The 19,357-nt window shown below is 43.3% G+C and overlaps 1 protein-coding gene across 6 annotated transcripts in view; it reads left to right on the top strand.

The window, feature by feature from the left end:
* The window catches only part of RIPOR1 (RHO family interacting cell polarization regulator 1), a 97,349-nt gene that overhangs the window by 29,333 nt on the left and 48,659 nt on the right, over nucleotides 1-19,357 (top strand). For 2 of the 6 annotated variants that reach the window (XM_081018333.1, XM_081018336.1), the window contains exon 1: nucleotides 6,719-6,884. The exons of 3 other annotated variants lie outside the window; for them this stretch is intronic. In XM_081018333.1, the coding sequence (XP_080874459.1) occupies nucleotides 6,734-6,884 (151 nt within the window). In that variant the 5' untranslated portion in view covers nucleotides 6,719-6,733. Of the gene's footprint in view, nucleotides 1-6,718; nucleotides 6,885-7,094; nucleotides 7,180-7,483; nucleotides 7,551-19,357 lie in introns of those variants that run through there. One more of the 6 variants, XM_081018334.1, reaches the window with a different exon arrangement.

The following is a 19,357-nucleotide window of genomic DNA, read 5'->3' as shown; positions in this document are numbered from 1 at the left end:
AAGAAAAATTAAAATGGCAGGTTCCACTGTAATATGTACAGAGCAAGGATATGCAGGCCAAGTATGTGTTGTGCTGATTTGCTGAAGTACTGAATTTGGTTTTCTTACTAGAGAATTGTAGTTTTGTTGGCAGATAATTTTCTATGCTTCAGTGCATAGGATGTCTTAAAAGTGTGAGTGACTGGATCTTGTAAAAACATGAATGCAAATCTTCACTTTATAATAATCTTTCTGTTTGAATGTGCTGTTTCAGTTCAACACTTGTGTAAACACAAGTCACAAATTCTATTAATTCTGGCTGCTTTACAGAACTGTACAGTTAGGAAAAGCATGCATTTGCATAATTTAGTCTTTTAATTTGCATCATATGGCCTTTAATTATAAATATCTAGGCTGCTCAAGGTTAAGCTAACTGTAGCTTTGTCGAAGTAGGATCTTTATACAAGGTGAGCTGGCACAGCATCCAGCAGCTCACACCTTTTTCCTAGTTGAAATTTTCCCTGTCCTGGTGAGAGTAAGAGAATATTTGCAGACTCTTACCCGCCTAAAGTTAATGATGGCAGAATGGTGTTCTTTACATGTCTAAGGAACACTGGAAGCTCCCTTATATAAAGTTAAGTTATTTGTCCATTTCATTCAGTATTTTCCACTCTGCTCTAGCCAGTTTGGGAAGGGCCATAACTGAGTGGTCAAGCCTTGCATGCAGAAGTTTCAGGTTTAATCCTCCTCAGCAGCTTCAGGTAGGGCTGGGAGAGACCTGTCTGAAACCCCAGAGAGATGCTGCCCATCAGTGTTGACAGTACTGAATTAGATGTACCAATGATGAGTGTAATGGTTCTAGGGGTTGCTCGTGTGTAAGCAGGTACCTATCCCCCCGGCTGGGTGCAAACACCTGGCTGCGTTGCCAAAGTGAACCTCTTTCTGTCCGGACAGCCACTCACCCGTGGCTGACTCAATCGCTGGCAGAATCCGTGAGTGGGCGTTTCTTAAACTTCTTCCAGCAAAGAAGTTCTTTGACGCCTAGTCTCCACCTACCCTCTCTGCGCGGAAGCCTTCTGCGCAGGGAGGGCGTGGGCAATGGAGGACCCCTACTCTCCCCGCTGGTCCCAGGCAAGGAGACATGAGACCGCCTCACCACTTCCCCCAGCTGCCCCCCTTCTCCACTGGTGCTACGCTGATTCTCTTCCCCAGAAGATGGGCTGCCTCTCCCAATCCCGGGACGCTCTCTGGAATCCCTCTGGCTTTTGCTCTCCCCCTCCAGTACTGATGGCAGTTCCCTGACAATGAGACTCAGTAGAAGGCAGCTTCCTAATACTGTACTCTAACTGGCAACAGTTCTACAGGGTCTCCAATAGGGTCTTTCCCCATCCCCTGCAACCTGATCCTTTTAACTAGTGATGCCAGGAATCGACTGCTGGATCTTCAACTTGCAAAGCAGGTGCTGTGCTACTCAGCTGCTCGCTCGCTCTCCCTCTGCCCCCAATTTGTTGTCACGTGGGAAAAGACGATTAAGCCACACCCTAGCAAAAGTTGCGTCTTCCTTTGGGCCATGTGCAGTGTTGAAGCACATTATCTCTGTTCCTAAGTCCTATAAATGTCCTCAGACTTTAAGGGGAACTGCTAATTGCACAGAAGGGAGTAGATTTAGCAATGCTGTACTGATGCCCACAGACTCCAGCTGCTATAATTTATAGCGCAGGAACAGTGGGTACACCACAACCGCCTCCAGAAATATGTTCAGCAAAAAATTGGGCAGCAGACTTCTCAAGCTTTACATTTAACTTTGCTTATGTTTCAAAGACAGGGAGAGATTAATGTTGTTCCTGCTCACATGAGAGGTATGTTATAATAATCACATTCTGTTTCTCATTGCTCAGCTTTAGTGCCTTTTTATACACACACATATATAACTGTTATTTTTGCGAATTTATTAAAGGAGAAAAGAACACAAAGAGGGCAGTAAGAAAAGCAAAATCGTCAGCTCACTTTCACAGAACAATAAACATCAGTACATCCATCTGAATTTACACATACATAATGATATATGCCCTCCAAATGTCTGAGTATGTACCCAAACAAAGTTGGTGTTTATAGAAAGTAGATTCAAATGTAGCAAGGGCATTAAGGCCTTCAAACAATTGCATAATAGATGGTGAATATTTATCCTTCGAAGATAAATATGAAGTGTAAGTCTCTTAGCAACCACAAGCACCAATAAAGTCTGCTTCTGTTGTCCTGCTTTTAGTCTCCATGTACAGGAATATAATTTAAAAGTACATGAACACACACAAATATCAATGATTTCTCCAGTACACGTTTAATATGAACAGCAACTTCAAACCAAGAAGGATGTATCACTGGACAAGTCCACATCATATGTCCCAATAAGGCATTTCCAACATTGCACCTCCAGCATCTATCTGATGTGGAGTCTAGTATACCCAAAATGCAATTTTTTTGTTGACTCAATCTCAATTTTAAATCTAAAGAAACATTCTGTATAGATTCTAAAGCAATTTTCCATTGTTTAGCTTGCATGGCACACTCTAATTCATGGTTCCATTGTTCCATAAGTTTCTGATCTTCTACTTTATACACTTCAAATAAACATTTATAAACAGTAGCAACTGGTTTGGTATTTTATGATGATCCAATTATTATTTCCAGCTGTTAAGGGGATGCTGAATACTCAAAGCTGATGGGCCATAAATAAGACACCATTTATGTTGCTTCGGAAAATTTTGAATTTCCTCATGATGTTATAAAGTGGATTCGAATATTGTGCTACTCTTCTAAGTTGCAAGTAAGGGTAAATGGAATCCTTTCAGATTTGTTTGATAATAGAGAAAGGTACAAGATAAACTGCCCTCTTCCTCCACTGATATTTGATCTATGTTTTGGAAATGTTGGCATGTGCAGTTAGACAGAACAGGAAGATCTATGGTTTTGTGCATGAGCAAGTGGAATTTAAATTAGGTTTGTATTCAGATGATTTGCTACTATTTGTTAGTATGTACCCATCCATTTTGGGATTAATGAGATTAACTGATAAAATTAGTAGAATTTCTGGATATACGAGAAAAAGGTTAAAATACGAATTAATGCCAGTGGGCAATTAATTGCCTGCTTTCTATGCTAACTGGTGTTTTTGCTGGTCCCAAAGATTCTAATGTATTTAGCGATCTTTGTTCCTGCAGATACTTGTCAGATTATTAAATTAAATTTAAATAGGTTAATAGCAACATCTCCATTGATTTGTAAAGATGGTCACTACTTAAATTTAGTATTCTGAATAAGGTAAATACACGTACTGCACAAATGCTGTGTTTTGCTTGGTCTACACATTTCCCAAGCCTATTTTCAAAAGTGTAATGAATTATTTTGGAAGTTTATTCAGGGTATTTCTCCACGTTGTGTATCACTTAAAAGAATGCTGTTGCCTATATCAGAAGGAGAATTTAATTTTCCTGATATTTGCTCTGTACCACATGGCATATCTGTTTATGTTTATAAACAGGTGGTGAGTTCCCCCCCCCCATGACTACCTCAGTTTTCAGACTTCCTCTTTCCTCCCCTGCCCCCAGTTTGCATGACCTCTTCCTTCCAGATTGTGCACAAGCGAGAGAAGGGGAAGCATAAATGCTGAAAACGCTTTTGCCTTCTAGTTCCCTTCTGTTCATTGGCTGAGAATGGCTAGGAACAGGGTCTAGTTTTAAAGTGACTTTGCCGCTACAGGAGTCACTCAGAGGCTGCCTGTTGCCAAAATCTACAGAAGAGAAAGCCTGAGTTCATAACTGAAAAGCGTTTGCTTTTTACAGTTGTTCCTGTTGACTCTGATCTTAACTGGGCACCCTCGAAATGGTAGTGAAGTGTGATAGACAGAAAAGCTGGCTTTCCATAGCATTATTCCATTCCAGAGTACATTTCATTGGAAATAGGAGCCAGGCTGCCTCACACTGAACTCAGAAATTTTGTAATGGGCCATAGAAGTACTTGTGTAAACTGGTTCTTCCCTGCTGGAGCCTGCATATAGCAGTGCCCTGGAGTCATCTGGTCAACAGTTCCACGGATATCCAGAATTTCTTTCATTTATGCTTCTTAAATTTGCAGTGGTCTTTCCCCAGCTAGGCCCAAAGCTGTGAAGCCTGGAAATAACACTAAGAAGGCTTCCACTTGGACTTCACAATTCCCAGTTTCCAACTTCGTTGTCACTTGGTGTATATGTAGTCAGCTTTGCATGTTTCACTATGGTAAAGTTGCCTGGGTCAGCTGCGGCACTCGATTGCCAGGATATTTGTAAAATTCCAAGTGAAAAGTTGGAACATTCATTCATTTTGTTTTGACCTTTTTATTAATGCATGTGCACTCTCGGGAAGAAAGGAATTGAAAAGAAGAAGAAGATCAAGCCAGTACCGGCAGTTGAAAAGTGATACTGTTTACAGGGACTGTCTTTCAGAACATGTAATGGTGGAATTGAAACATACAAAGACAGTTAAGATACTGCTGATGAGCATCTTAGTGGGAAAGAGGTTGGGGAGATAGGGAGGCTGAATGTAGTTCCATAATCCTTTTGAACACCTGATATACAGAATTTTATTTTATTTTATTAAAAAGGGATCCACATGTGCTAAAAAAGTAATGATTGCAAGTGAAGCAATGCACCAGCCACATTGCCAGCTGCCTGGCAGGCCATTTCTCATTCCAGATGTTTGCCAGTCCACACAAGTGAAAAGCTAGCCCTCTAATTGTGTTGAATTTGAAGGTCAGAAAAATTGTCCTTTATTTCTTAAGATGCTGGAATATGACATTTGGCAGCCATTTTGTCTGGACTCTTTCATAATGACACAATTCCGGGGGGGGGGGGGGAGGTAGTGTAGAAGCACCTTGAGGCACAGGGGAGTCGCAGGCACTGCTTGGCAGAGAAGAGGGGGGAGAGAATGGACAGGTCATAGTGACTCATGGCATAACTGGGAAGGAGGTCTTGGACCTTAGCCATGCTGCTTACCTGGTCTCCTCTAGGCTGCTCCAGAGTGTTGTTGCTCTTAGTCGTGCAAGAGGATGAGCCAATGGATTACTCAGATTGGGGGTTGGGGATGTGACTGCTGAGTCGCCTTCTGCTTGGTCCTTCCTTATTTTCGGCTGCTGTGAAAGCCTCTGCCAGGGACTGCAATTCTAAAGCTTCCTAAGGATTAGAATCGCCCAGCTGGATCAAAGGAAATACTGGGGTGTAACCAATGGAATGTGAAATGTCTTTGGTTGTAGTCCCACGTTTGGCACTTTGGTCTGTTCTGAATAAAAGGACAAAACGGGCCAAATTTTCCATTTCCATACATGCATTTAAAACTGTCCTGTTGCCTGGCATTGAAACTGAATCTGAGCTACATACAGGGAAGTCCTCAGCCAGCCAAGTGGTAAATTTAAACTTCAGTAAGCCTAGTAGACAAGGTGCAAGTGGCTTCCTGGTTCCTGAGCCAAGGGAGACATTGTGGGTAGCCTTAGAAGGAACCCAAACCCACCCTCCTTCCACCATCCTTCCTTCCTGTATCAGCAAAGCTGGACTGCACAACTATAGAATTGCAAGCCTCTGTGATGTGTTTGCTGTTGTTCTTCTAGATGGGTCCATTGTTGATAGCTGTGCATATCCAATCTCTGCATGTCCCCCAAGATGAAGGGCATAAATTCATTGAGCCAAATTATTGGTCCATCTCATCATTACTCTGGCAGTGGTTCTCCAGGGTCCTGGGCAGAGGTCCATTTTGTTACCAACCACCTGATCATTTTAACTGGAGCACCGGGAATTGAACTTGGGAATTTTATCCATGCAAACATTTTCTTTACCACTGAGTTACAGCTCCTGCGTTCTCCGTAATGCATACCCAGGAACCGCTAGACCAGATAACTTAGTGAGGCTGCAAAACAAAATGCTCCAAGTTCCTACCTTTTTCATAAGATGCTGTGGAGAATATATCCCCCCCCCCCAGTTAAAAATAAAAGCTGGAAGGTCCATATAGCTCAATCCCCTGTCCAAAAGAAAGGACACCCACGCATTAAACAAGGTGACAATATGACATAAACGGAGAAGAGGTGCACTTCAGAAATATGTCAACAAAACAAATATATCTGTTGAGCTTTAAGGAAGTGACCCAAGCCACATACTGCAGTGGGATGCCAAAAGAAACCCCATGTGTACACAAAACAAGCCCAAACCCAAACCTTAGGTTCCTAGCCAGTTTGAGACAGAGCTTCAATTCTTTCCTGGCCGCAAATATGGAATTCAACCAGACTCTGAGCTGAAGGAAAACCTGCCCAATAGATCTTCCAAAAGTAAGCGGCCCCGCTAGTGTTAAGCAAACTCTTGTTCTGCAATATGCCAACATTTCTCCACACTGTTCTTCCTAGTTGAAGTAAAAAATTCTTTACTTCGACTATGGCAGACCAACACGGCTACCCATCTGTAACTTCCTAGTTGAAGAGATCTGATCCCATGGCAAAGAGATGCCAGACTCAAAAGGAAGGTAGTGAGCTTTGCCTTTAAACAGATTGCCCAGAATTGGTCTGGAATCTTGTGTGTGAGAGAGATGGGGGACCTGCCTTAATGCAGCCTCCCCTTGTTATATCTTACTCAGCATGGCAGCAGTCTCCTGTCTCCTTCCCGTGTGGGTGAGGAGGGGTGTGGGAAGGAGGCGCTTCCCCTTGGTTTCCTGTCTCAATCACATGGCTTCGGACGGTTTCCATGGCAAAGGCAGGAGGGGGTGGGTGCTTCAGAGCGAGTGCCTTTAAGACTTCAGTGTTTTCGCTCTGTCCATGGGAGTGGAACAAAGGAAACGCGACAAGAGCCGGACACGCTTTCTCTCCCTGCCTGATCTGCCTGCGCACCTGGACATGTAAGTCTCCAGGGGCTCCGCAAACATTTTGACAGGTGAAACTTAAAGACAAGGCAGACAGCTCTGGGATAGCCGAGTGCCCCCCCCCCCAGCACTTTATATTTGGTGAGCGGTATGTGTTTAGTTTGTAACTGGGCTGGCTGAGATGCAACCGCTCACTAGATACATTACCTCAGTCGCAGTCGCAGGATAGAGTGCAAAGGTTGTGGTACTTGGAGGAAGCAGCTACCAAAACCAGTTATCGCTCTTGACTAGTGATGGGTGGAGAGCTTTGTTATGGTCCTGCCAGCCATGGGTATAAGCTTGAATTTCTCTTTGCTTGCTTTGCTGTAGGGTTGAGGGGTGTCTCTGGAAGGCAGAAGAACCCAGATTTCTCTTTCTGCTTTGCTAAGAGCACATCTTCAAGATCCTTAGAAGCAGACTGGTTTTTGCCTTGGCATCCTTCAGCCTCCTTATTTTTGCTTGCTGCCATAGTGGTTGAACTCTGGAAAGATAAAAGTTCTGTTTCTCTAGTAGACTTTTATGGATGATATGGGGATTCAGACCCATGTGATGGCTTGTTAATATTTCTTAAAATCACATTTTCTTTCTTCCTCCAGGGTAATGGATTCAGGGCACCACACATGGATTTATTCTGTTTTGTCAACAGTCTTAAGGGAAGTGATGGTAATTTGCCCAAGGACCGTTCTGTGGTGGGCTTTGTGGCTGGTGGGGGATTTGCTGTCCAAGCCCTACATTCTGTTGCATCCTGTTTCTTCTTGTGTAACATGGTAGACTAGAATTTGTCACTTTAGACATGATGGCGATAAAATGCAAAAAGTTCTTAGCAAACAGAAAAGTACCACAACAGGGAAGAGCCTTAACATAGGGTGGTGGCTCTTTTTAAATTGCAGAGCATTCAGAATTGCTTTTCCTGCCCAGTTGCAATCTGAAGTGGTATAGTTCTCCTTACAGCCTTAAGATTCCCGGTATAGATCAGACCTTAATACATTATCAGGGTGTGGTAGTTTCTGTGGCTTAATTGATCTGGAGTTAGAAGATTGTGACATTTGTATGTGGTGTAAAGCTGGGCCAAATGGGACAGGTTATTTTGCCAAGCAAATCGTGGCTTTGAAAAGAACTCAGGTACAGGATCAAAGGCCTACATTTTAGGGTTGTTGTTTTTTTGTTGAACTTGTGATTAAAGCCACGAGCTAATGAATTCAAGTAGAGAATCCAAACCTGGCTGGTTTAGTAGTCATCGATATGGCAAAGCTTATGGCAAAGTCACCAGCATATTCACCTGTGGAGAGCTGTCAGCCTGCCAGCTGCTGTATTTATAATCCTTACCATCTGACCTCAGCCTCTGCAGCGGCAACCAATTGTTCTTTCATTTTCTGTCAAAAAATGTTTTGAGAGGAAGAAAAACACTCATTGGGCAGAGCTTTGCTCTGAAAATATTACAGAAATTTCCCTGGTGTCGTCCATATATTATTTCAGTGTGCCAGGTTTATGATTCACATCGTATTTTATAGCACCCTTGCATTTTATCACTCCTCTTCCTATGTTTAACGCTATTGACTGTAAGCTTAGCATTCTCTTAGCTATTCTGTGTTTGTAGAATCATAGAATTGTAGAGTGGGAAGGGATCCCAAGGGTCATCTAGTCCAACCCCCTGCAATAGAGGAATCTCAACTAAAACATCCATGAAAAATGATCCTCCAGTCTCTGCTTAAAAGCCTCCAGTGAAGGAGAGTTCCACTGCTGAACAGCTCTTACTGTCAGAAAATACTTTTTGATGTTTAGTCAGCACCTCCTTTCTTTGTAACTTGAATCCATTGGTTTGGGTCCTAGCCTTCAGAGCAAAAGAAAACAAGCTTGCCATCCTCCATGTGACAGCCCCTTAGCTGGGTGAGGATTAAAAGATGTAAGAAATTCCAAATATTATAATACAGTCATGTCCCTTTTAGTTGTGAAAAGGGTGGCTTTTATTTGTTTATTCCTTTATAAAATGTATTGATTCTCCCCCTTTTAAAAAAAAGTGTTAACACAAAATTACAGTGCTTTACAATAATAATAAATTACCAATAAAACTAAATTTAAATAATTCAAGCAATAAAACAAAAGCATGTATCTTTTTTCACAGCAAGATAACTTGATTCCCACATCTGATTTTCTGCGCTGTGGGAGTAAGGTGCCAAGCTAGATACGAAGAAGGGTTGTTAACGCAAATTGTGTTGTGGGAAAATGAAGAAAAAGGAAAGGAAGAAAGCTCCTAGTTCTTACTGATGTGGGTTGTAGCTCAGCATCTGGGCGGTTTTACTTCAGATTGTGACTCATAGGATTCCGCGTTCCTCAATACAAATCAATCAATCAATCAATCCATCCATCCTTGCCCTTAGAAATGTAGCATGTCAGGGAGAAGGCTGCATTAGAAGCTTTCTCCTTGATAAGTAGTTCACAAAACAAGCCCTCCATATAGTAAACTAGATTTGAGGGAAAGCGTTCCTAGTGTAAGCCACTTCTCTGACATGACAGCTTCTTAAGAACAGGGATTTATTTATTTTGTATGGTAATGCATCTCCGCTCCTGGCCCAGCCTGGGTGGAACTGGTCAAACACGGCCTAATGTGTAGAAAGGAGAAAAAGGTGAATCCTTTTGCTGATAAATGTGTGCAAAATCTTGATTTATTTATTTTTATTTTATTTATCATTATTAACCCCATTGATGGGATTGGATTAGCAAAAGTCTGTATGAATGCAACTGTGGTTATTTACATTGGATTACATCAACAGGTGTGGGAACATACAGCTATTTCAGACCACCAAGCCATTTGGATAATTGCAGTTTGGACAACGGGTATATTGTAGAGTTTAATAACCAGAACCAATGCGATCAACAGATGTTTAATGCAATTTTTGGGAACCTATTTGATTGAACAGAGACCAAGGCTATATAGTTGAAACTACAGTATATTGTTTTTAATGGAGGAGGCCATCTGTTCTGTCTCTTGGCTTCTTGAAGGCTTTTTTTTTAAAAGATCCTATTAATCTTGCAAGTTCTCCCTCCTCCCCTTAATGGGAGGTCTGTAGAATAATTAGACTGCAGTCGTTTCGTGAGCCTTCAACAGCAAACAATGCCTGTGCTGGTTGATTATGTAGAAAAGCCACGTGGATTCTGCCAAATGACAGCTTATTAGCTGAAATAATTGCTGCAAAGCTGCTTGTGGGCTGGAGTTGAGAGGTGGGCGAAGAAGAGAACACGTGGTCTCTGTATATATCTGTGCTTGTTTATGTGTAGGTGTAGGCAGGTGTCCACCACAAAGGAACAAAACTCCTTGCTTAGGTCAAGTTTTGTGGTGTCTAAGCATTTATGAGATCCCCGAGTCTGCGTTTTGTAGTGGTGCTTTTTTTTTGCCTAGTTCTCCATGGGAGCATCTCTCTTGTGCTGTACACTTCATAAGTTCCAAGGAGGGATGGAGAAGAATTTTGTGCAGTCTGCATTTTTAAGTGAACTGACCCAATTCACGCCTCCCGGACCAACACACAGATCGAAATGTAATTATCCTTCAGATTTCACACCTTGGGTTGCATTCAGCCTAGTTAAACTGGGAGTAGACCCACTGAAATTAATATATCTAAGTTAATTAATTTCAGTGGGTGTGCAACCAGTAGGACTAATGTTGGATACAACCCTTTTCTGAGATTTGCAGTAGAGTTCTCAGCACAAAAATGGACCAAAATGAGTTATATTAGGGTAAAATATATTTAGAATAATTGGTATGGAACTGGTAAAAAACATCTATATGGAAACAACATGCACAAAGTTTGTACAGGCCGGAAATGGACTGATCTGCCCACTCCTAGTGCCAAGTCACTGATATAAGTCTTCAGCAGATGGGATGCAGTTACTTCAACGTGATGCTTTCTTGAAACTCAACTTCTGCCTTCCCTTGTCGTTGCTGTGCTGCAGTAGAATTGTGCTTCTGGTGACTTCAGCTGTTCTGTATGAACCTGTGATGGATTTGCTGCTTGTAATAGTCTTGTTGGGATCTGTCCCTTGGGCAGCTGGCAGGTCAGGCTGGCAATGCCCAGACGAAAAGGACTGCAGGATGGGCATGCTGCACTGCAGCTCTCAATGGACCAAGTCCAGGTTAAAGCCAGAAATAGCTTCCTAACCGCTTTTGACCTCTGCTTCGAGTTTGCTCCCAGCAAGACTGCTCTAAAAATGTGCCCTTGGGAAGCTGCCTCTGCTCTCTGCTGCAAGACTGCAGCGGACTATCGGGGTTGGTGTCCTCTGCTGTTGGACTCTGCCTCCCATCACCCCGACCACTGACCAGTCTGGCTAGGGCTGATGGGAGCTGTAGTCCAGCAATATCTGGAGGGCCACAGGTTCCTCATCTCTGCTTTAAGACTACAAGAGCGGGGGGGACTATTTAACAAGGAAAGGGAATAGTGTGTGTCTGTTGGTTCATTCAAGGTAAACAGCCACATCTCTAGAGAATGATGTAATTTGTATGTGTATATTTATTAGTTACTTTTTTATGTCACCCTTCCACAGTGGAGCTCAAGGGGGGGGGGTGTACTTTTTATCATTACAACAACCAGGTGAAATAAGTAGGGTTAACAGATGGCAACCAGCAGTCCAAGGCCATCCAATCCGGTAAGGTAGGTCATTGTTGATAAATCAGTATTGGGGGGGGGGGGGTTGGATGTTTGAGGATGAGAAAATATGCCTTCTCTTGTGATCAGTTGGTGATTTCATGGTTAAGATGAGCCACAACGTAGGGGCATCTTTGGTTCACATTCTCAGCTGCTACCAGCTTGTGCTGGTGTTGAGGTGCAGCAATGAGTTGCAGTTTTAAGGATCAGTTTCTTGATGAGTACCATAATTTAAGGATGGAGGCTATTCAGATAATTTATAAGACTTTAAATTCTGGATTTTGAATTTTTCCTTCTGTCTACCTTTATTATTTCCCTGAGTGCCAGACAGATGCTGGAATGGTTTTGCTGCAGAAAGAATACGCATTTCCTTTATTTGCTCGTTTCCTACCAACAGTAAATGAGTAAGGCGTTCTTATTTGCATCATGGGCATCACTTGCCCATATATTTTATTGCAACATAATCTGATGCCTGTTTTCTTGGTAGTGGTCTGAAGAACCTTCCATCACAGCCATGGGCAGCAATAAATTTAACTTGTTTCTGCTTCATGTTCTTTCCACTGCAGCAGCGGCAGTCTGGCTCGCACAGTCCCATTGTCCCCAGCTCCTTTGGCAAGCATCTTGCTCTTGGCAAGGCCAATGTTAATCAGTGTTTGGCAGCGTGCAGAGGCCATTGAGCTTCCATGCTTAATGCCCACCTGCTATAGTACAGCCTGAGGGCCTTGCAGGACTTTAGAGCTACAAAAGTTGGTTTCAGTTGCTGGTGAAAGGAGCAGAGACGCCATGGTGCAGGGAACACATCAGGATAGATGCCATTTTGTAGTGTACGGTGTCACTGGTGGAGCAGGGGTGGGGAATCTTTTCTGGCCTAGATCCTGATCTTCTCCAACCCTTAGCAGGCCAGATTTGACAGGTGAGTGGAACTGTCTCTCTGTCAATCAATCAATCAATCAATCACCTTGGTATCTCTATGATGTTTGGTGACACTGTGCTTTGAAGCCCAGTTGTTGGGGCTTCAAGGTTCATTGTGTTGACTGTATGAAAGCCCTTTTTCAAACAGCCCTGCACTGTTTTTTGAACTTCCAAAAACCAAGGAGTAGTGCAGGGCTGTTTGCAAAATGGAAATTGCTTTCATCTCCCATCAGCTGATTGGCAGTGGGAGCTCACCTTGCTCTAGCTGAAATGAAGAATTGGGAGCTTGCATTAAGCTCCCAAACATTTAGTTGTTGCCACATGAGTGCCTGCTTCATTTCTGATGTCAAGTGTGGGGTGGTGAGCATGTCTTAGGGGAAATGGCCTCACAAGCCAAATTGGGAGCCCTGGTAAGCCACATTTTACTCATGGGCTTACCCAGCTTTGTCCTAGAGAGCCTGTGAATGCATGAAATAAAGAGCATAGGATGTTTTGAGTGCATCCATGTGCAGAGCAGTCTATAGACCTGCTCATTGGATGAGATCTGCACAAGGAAATTGAGATAAGAGTCATAAGAGTTTGAAGCTGTCTTGGAGAGCATCTAGTCCACCTCCCTCCTCAGTTCAGAATCTGCAACTCAAGGTGAAACTACTGCAAAGTCCCTGACAGATGGCTGTCCAGTTGCTGCTTAAAAGGCCTCCAGAAAAGGAAAGATCACCATTTCCTGAGGCAGTCTGTTCCACTATCAGAAAGCTCATATCATTGGTATGTCTCTCCCAAGGCTTAGCTAAAATCTGCTTCCCTGTGTTCCCAGCCTTTGTTTCAAGGCCTGGCCTTCTGGAGCAAGAGAGAATGAGTGCTTCATTTTCTGTGTTACAGCTCTTCAGATATTTGAAGATCCCAGTCATGTCTTTCCTTAACTTATTATAACTTAGGCTGATCATATCCAGTTCTTTCAACCGTTCCTCACTGCATCGATACCAAGATGGTGCTACTGGCTAGGGATGGGGGTGAACCCTAGAAGGTAATTCCCTTTCTCACAATTCTCTCTGTTGTGGATACACATTGCGTACAAATTCTGTGAATAGCACTTGGCTCGAAAATGGCCTGTGGCAGCAAAACCAGAGAGAGAAATTCCAAGTTTATTGGAAACCTCCTTGCTTCTTACCTGTCTTCCTTTTTGCCTGTTTTGGATTGGAAAGGAAGCAGCAGGGCTGCGAGAATACTGATTGCTTCTAAAAGAAAGACATGGTAGCATTCTGGGGGAAATGAATAGGGACACCAAGCCTTAGAAGTGGAAGTGGTGTGCAGGTGGGGATAACAGCATTGTGTTTGTACCGCAAATTAGATGCAGGGCATGGGTGAATTTTGTATCACAGTATTGTGTCTAGTCTTCCAACTTTGAACAGAGAATGGTGTGGGGCTTTTAATCTGAATATATTACCAGGGGACCCCTGCAGATAAAAAACAGGAAGATGCACTGAATAGTCTTCTGGTAGCAAACCTATACTACAGGGTTGGGGGACCTGTGGCTGCCCAGATGTAGTTGAAGAACTACAAGCATATGGAGAGCACCACATACACTGCCTCTGTCTCTAGAGCTCTGTTCTTGTTAAAATTTAATGAGAACAAATGAGCTGGTGTGCATCAGGAAGAAGGAAGAGCCTTTCCCCTGAGACGTGTGGTATTGATAAGAGTTCCTTCAGTTCCTTGGTATTTGAGAGGGCAAAGGACCTCTTTAACCTTGAGAGGGGGGTGATATCTGTAGCCTGAAGTGTCCTTGCCCTATGTTGCAGAGTAGAGCCAGCTTTGCTGGTAGATCTGAGAGCCATTCATAGTAGATTGGTAATGTTTTCTGACTCCCAGTAGTCTAACCAGAGCAACAGCAGAGAGGCTGCATCACCAACTTTTCATCAGGAAGGCTGATGAAAAGAAGAAACTTTAACCAGGGGTGAATGTTTAGTGTGAAAGCACTGTGAGCTCAGTTCTCATGCTGTGAACGAATTATTGGGCTTGGGATGCGCTGAGAGGCGTCCTTAACTTGAAATGTGTATATTTTGCAACTGTCTCCAATTGGTGGCTCTTCCCAGGGTGTGTAGGTGTGTGTTTAAAAAAAGCAAATTGAAAGCCTGAAGCCCACCCAGCCCTCCCATACAGCAGCTTACCTGTCAGTGGACCCTGCTTGTGTCAAGGGCTATTCGCTTCCAGTTCATTTCACCTATTCTCTTCTCAACTTATGGGTTTATCATTTTGCTTCTAGCCAAATTAAAGCTGCTGGTCCCCCATTGCTGCTGTAATTGGTCTGGCATAAGGTAGGGTTGAGGAACCCCTGACTCTCCTCAACTATGACTCCCTCTTCATGGGCTATATGGCTGGGGCTGGTGGAAGTTGGATCCTGGTAACATCTGGAGGGCCACAGGCTTTCAGGAACAGCTTTCTCCAGAGATATATCTTGCTCTCAAAACACATTCCCAGAGTGGCTCCCCGCTCCCCATTCTGCAACAGTGAACAAAGGTTCACAAGGAGGGATGTTGCTATAGGTGCCGCCACCATCCACAATAAGATTAACCACAACCAAAAATTTAGCTTTTTTGTGGGGTGGGGGGCTTGCATTGTAGAATTCCCTTGCAAGACCCTCTTGCTGTTCTGTGAATATAATTTTTCCACCAAGCCTTTTAAGAACTAGGACTGTTTATGTTTAATATGGTATAAAGCTGCTGATAGTATGGACAGTATGTGTTTTACCAATGAATTCTTTTATGAAGGGTTGTTATTGTTTTATTTTCAGCCATTTTGAGGGTCTGCATAGCTGAAAAGCAGCCTGAAACATTTTCTATAGAACTAAATATATAAGTTTCAACTTCTGATTAACAAGCCTTCACCAACCTGGTGCCCTCCAGATGTTTTGGACTCCAGATCTCCCTGTGCTGACTGGGGCTTATGGGAGTTTTAGTCCAAAATGACTGGAGGACACCAGGTTGGTGACGGCTGCGATAGACTGTGTGTTGAAGACATATCAGTGGCTTCATGAGCAATTCTCCTAGAGTAACAGCTGTTTAAGTGGAGGATAACTCCTAGACACATGATTACATATGACTGGGATGGGCAGGGGGGGATATCTCATGTGCATTTATGTTTGTATTGAGAAACCCTAAGCAACTTCCAAGGACCTGCATGCTTCTCTATAACAAAGCCTGGAAGCTGCTGTTTTAGGCCAAGAGAGAAGGACCCAGTATAGACATAGCAGGACAGGTGGGTTTGAGTGTTAAGTGTCGTAGCTCAGTGGCAGAGCATCTGCTTTCCATGCAGAGGGTCCCATGTTCAATTCCCAGGTAGGGCTGGGAGAGACCTCTGCCTGAAACCCTGGAGAGCTGCTGCCTGTCAGTTTAGACAGTGCTGAGATAGATGCACCAATGATCTGATTCAGTATAAGGTGGCTTCCTAGGTATCTCTGTAAGAAATAAAGCAGTCATTTATTTTCTTCTTTCATTATCTCCCAATCTTTTCAAACAGATAGGATTGCACTCTTTCTTTCCTCTCTCTGCTTTGCCCCTCTGTGTGTTCCTTTCAACTGTTGCTTTGTCTCCCATATACACTCTGTGTTCCTCAGTAAGAAGGCATTAAATGCTCTAAATATGAGGCAGCCCAGATTGTGGGGTGGCGGGGCAGAAGCAGATGGGGAAGGAGGTAGAGTGTGCCAGGCTCTTTTTTTACCCATGAATAAATTCTTTCTTGCACTCACATTGGAGATCCCGAATGAAATGAAAGCTTTTAGCATCAAATGATGCTTCAGGGAGCAGCCTTTCAACTGGGGGCGGGGGAACCACTGGAGTTCTTTTAAAGGGTCTTCTTCTCCAGCTGAAAGAGTGTTGGGGGTGGAGGGAAGTCTGCATGAGCCCATTAACCTTAGTCGCAGCTCAGTGCATGCTGTCTTCCTCGCATGCCTGTCACCGTGTTCTCCCAAGAGAGATGGCATAGCCTGTTTCAATCTAAAGCTGCCTTCTGTGGATGGGAAAAAACGATGGCCAGAAAAAAAAGATCTGAAAACCTTAAAGTGCTTTATGAATAAATGGTTAATTAGCTGCTAGTCCAAGGTGAAGCAGGCAGGCCCAAATCTGGCACTTAAAATAAATTATGTAAATGTGAATGTACATTTACATCATTAGTTCTGGTTGCGATAGTCCCCCCTTCCCCCCTCCTGTTTTTCTCCAGCTAGTATAAAAAAGAGGCTTTCAAAAAAGAAGCCAGTTTGCCTTCTCTTCTATCGTTGTTTCATTGCTCCTTTAATTTTCAGCTTCTTTAAGCCTATCACTGGTACTTAGATCAGAATCTTATCCTGCAAACCAAAGCATCCTTAATTGGAAGCAAGTCCCATTGAATTCCCTGGGGATTTATTATCTGCATGAACATGCTTAGGCCTTGGCTCTGTAGGAACCTGAAGCAGAACCTTGTATAACAATGGTTTTTTGTGGTCTTTTAGGTACTGGAAACAAGGCTTTTGATTTAAATAACTGTTTTTCAAGGTTGGGGGGGTGTATACTGCGTTGCCAGCGTGTTGATTACCTGACAAAGCCTGCAGTTTGAATATTATTCAGAAAAAGCAGTAGTCCATCCATGGCCCTCATTGTACCCTCATATATGCCATCCTCTGGATACCTTAACCCAGTGCTTTTTTTCTGGGGGTATGCAGGCGTACGCATACCCCTAAACATATTGTGAATCTAAGTTTGGCCTCATTGAGGGGCAGTATTTCAATATGAGTAGAGTAGGAGAATGAGAGTACCCCTAAACTTTTTTATAGAAAAAAAGCACTGCCTTAGCTACCTTTTGGATGGCCTCTGTGGGCTGAGTGAGATGGGTTTTGTGCAACTAGATATGTGTGCGAGGGCCCATCTGTGGAAATGTGTCGCTACCGAAGCTGATCTGCAACTTATTTTGGAGGTGCAAAAGAGAATTCTGTGCATTGGTTCTGATAGCTAAAATGGAATTTCCAAATTCAAGTTCAATATTTTTGCCATAAACAAGTAAGCAAGACACAGAATAATGGCAGGCCATAGCCCATGTTACCACTCAGCTATTGACTACCAGCCTGCTCACCTAATTATAAAAAACCATTTTGGCCTCTTCTTCTAGGCAGAGGGCACCTTAGTTCATGTTCTTAGAAACAGTGGTTTGTGGGAGCCCCTAGGCATTGTGGGGAGAGCGAAGTAACAGGTTCTTGTTCTTGCAAGGATTGTAGCAGCTTGGCTTGCTCTACACTGCCCTCTACTGCCAACCTTCAGTTCAACTACATTCCTGAAGCGTAGGAAGATTCCTTATACAGACTCACACTTTTGGTCTATATGGCATAGTATTTTCTATATTAAGTTCTGGAGATCTGCTGCCAGGCAGGCAGGAATCTTGCCAGTCCCCAACTGGAGATTCTAGGGATCAAATCTGGAACTTTATGGATGCAAAGCCTATGCTGTACCACTGAGTCCCAAATGCTGAACCATTTTGGGAGAACTGGAGTTTTAGGGAACCCAACAAAGCTCCTTAATTTTATTTTAGCTTAAAAAGAAAATTTAGTCTCCCCCAATCCAAAGAGGTTTGTTGGAAATAATTAATAAATAATAAATCCGTGATAAATAAACTACTGATAGTAAGGGGGCAGAATCAACATGTTTATACCAAAACATTGATCCTCCAGATGTTGTTGCACCATGCTTCCACTATCACTTGTCATTGGCTGTGCTGGCTGGAGTTGTTAAGAGTTGGAATCCAACAATATGTGAAATGCCACATTCTTCTGGATGATGCTTGGGCTTGGGAAAGGTCAGGAAGGCAGGATGCAACCAGCAAGTGGCTTCTTAGTATTCTAGTTTATTACATTAGAAGAGTCCTGTTGGATTAGACAGGCCACCACCATCGTGTCGTACACAGCCACCAATCTGATGCTTCTGGAAAGCCCACAAGTAGGGCATGAAGGCAGCAGCTCTCCACTGCCATTTGCTGTCCAGAAACTGGTGTTCATTTGTATTCTGCCTCTGAACATAAAGGTTCAATTTAGCTGTCAGGGCTAATAGACCTATCTGTGGCTGTCCTCCCATCGGTTAGTATGATCACAGAAAGAGTATGCTTCAGAGGGTGTGTTTGATTTGATCCAAGAAAATGTTGCATGTTATAGCTGAGAAGTGCTCTTCTCGTGTAATGTATGTAAGGTTCTTTTCCGTTTAGGAACTGAAAAACGATCAGCTTGCAAAAGGGTAGTTCGCTAGCTCCTGCCATTCCTGAAGACACTGGAAGCAGATAGCAGCTGTTCCCTCACTTTCTATACACACCCATAACAGAAATACTAACAAACATTTTGTTTCTAGTCTGGGAGCTACCAAGGTCTGGCACACTGAGTCTTGTTCCACATCCTACCAAATGCCAAAATACAGATTGGGTCATACGTAATCACTCAGGAATTTCTGTCCTGAACTTGGCTAATCTCAGCATCCGCTGGGGAACAGGAATTCCAAGTGTTCAGCACCTGTCTCTATACAGAAGTGCTGCACGTGCTACGATGAAGCTGGCAATACCTGTCTGACAGGTATGTTGTCACCCAGTCATCTGCATCAGACAGACAGGTCAAATTTGGGGTGTTGAGGGCATGATGTTGGAAAGGGTCAGTGGTTGTGATGGGAGGCCAAATGGATCTCTGTGTGTGTGTGTTGGTATTTCACAACGGGCTTTGGGAGTGAATTTGTTGTGGCCAATGAGGTGTCTGGTGATACACACTGTTTGGGTGGCTTTGTAGAGGAGAATCAGGGTCTCCTTGATTCACACTGAAAGGATTGAACTCTACTTGGGAACTGGAGGAAGAAAGCTGGGCTAACACAGGCTGGAGAGTAAATGAGGGTACAAGAACTAAAGGCGCCTTAAAAAAAAAAAAAACCA

Source organism: Podarcis pityusensis (assembly GCF_964106645.2).
Source record: "Podarcis pityusensis genome assembly, chromosome: 8".
Lineage (NCBI taxonomy): Eukaryota > Metazoa > Chordata > Lepidosauria > Squamata > Lacertidae > Podarcis > Podarcis pityusensis.
Note: the sequence above shows the minus strand (reverse complement) of the source record. Positions and strands in the feature narration are given on the sequence as shown.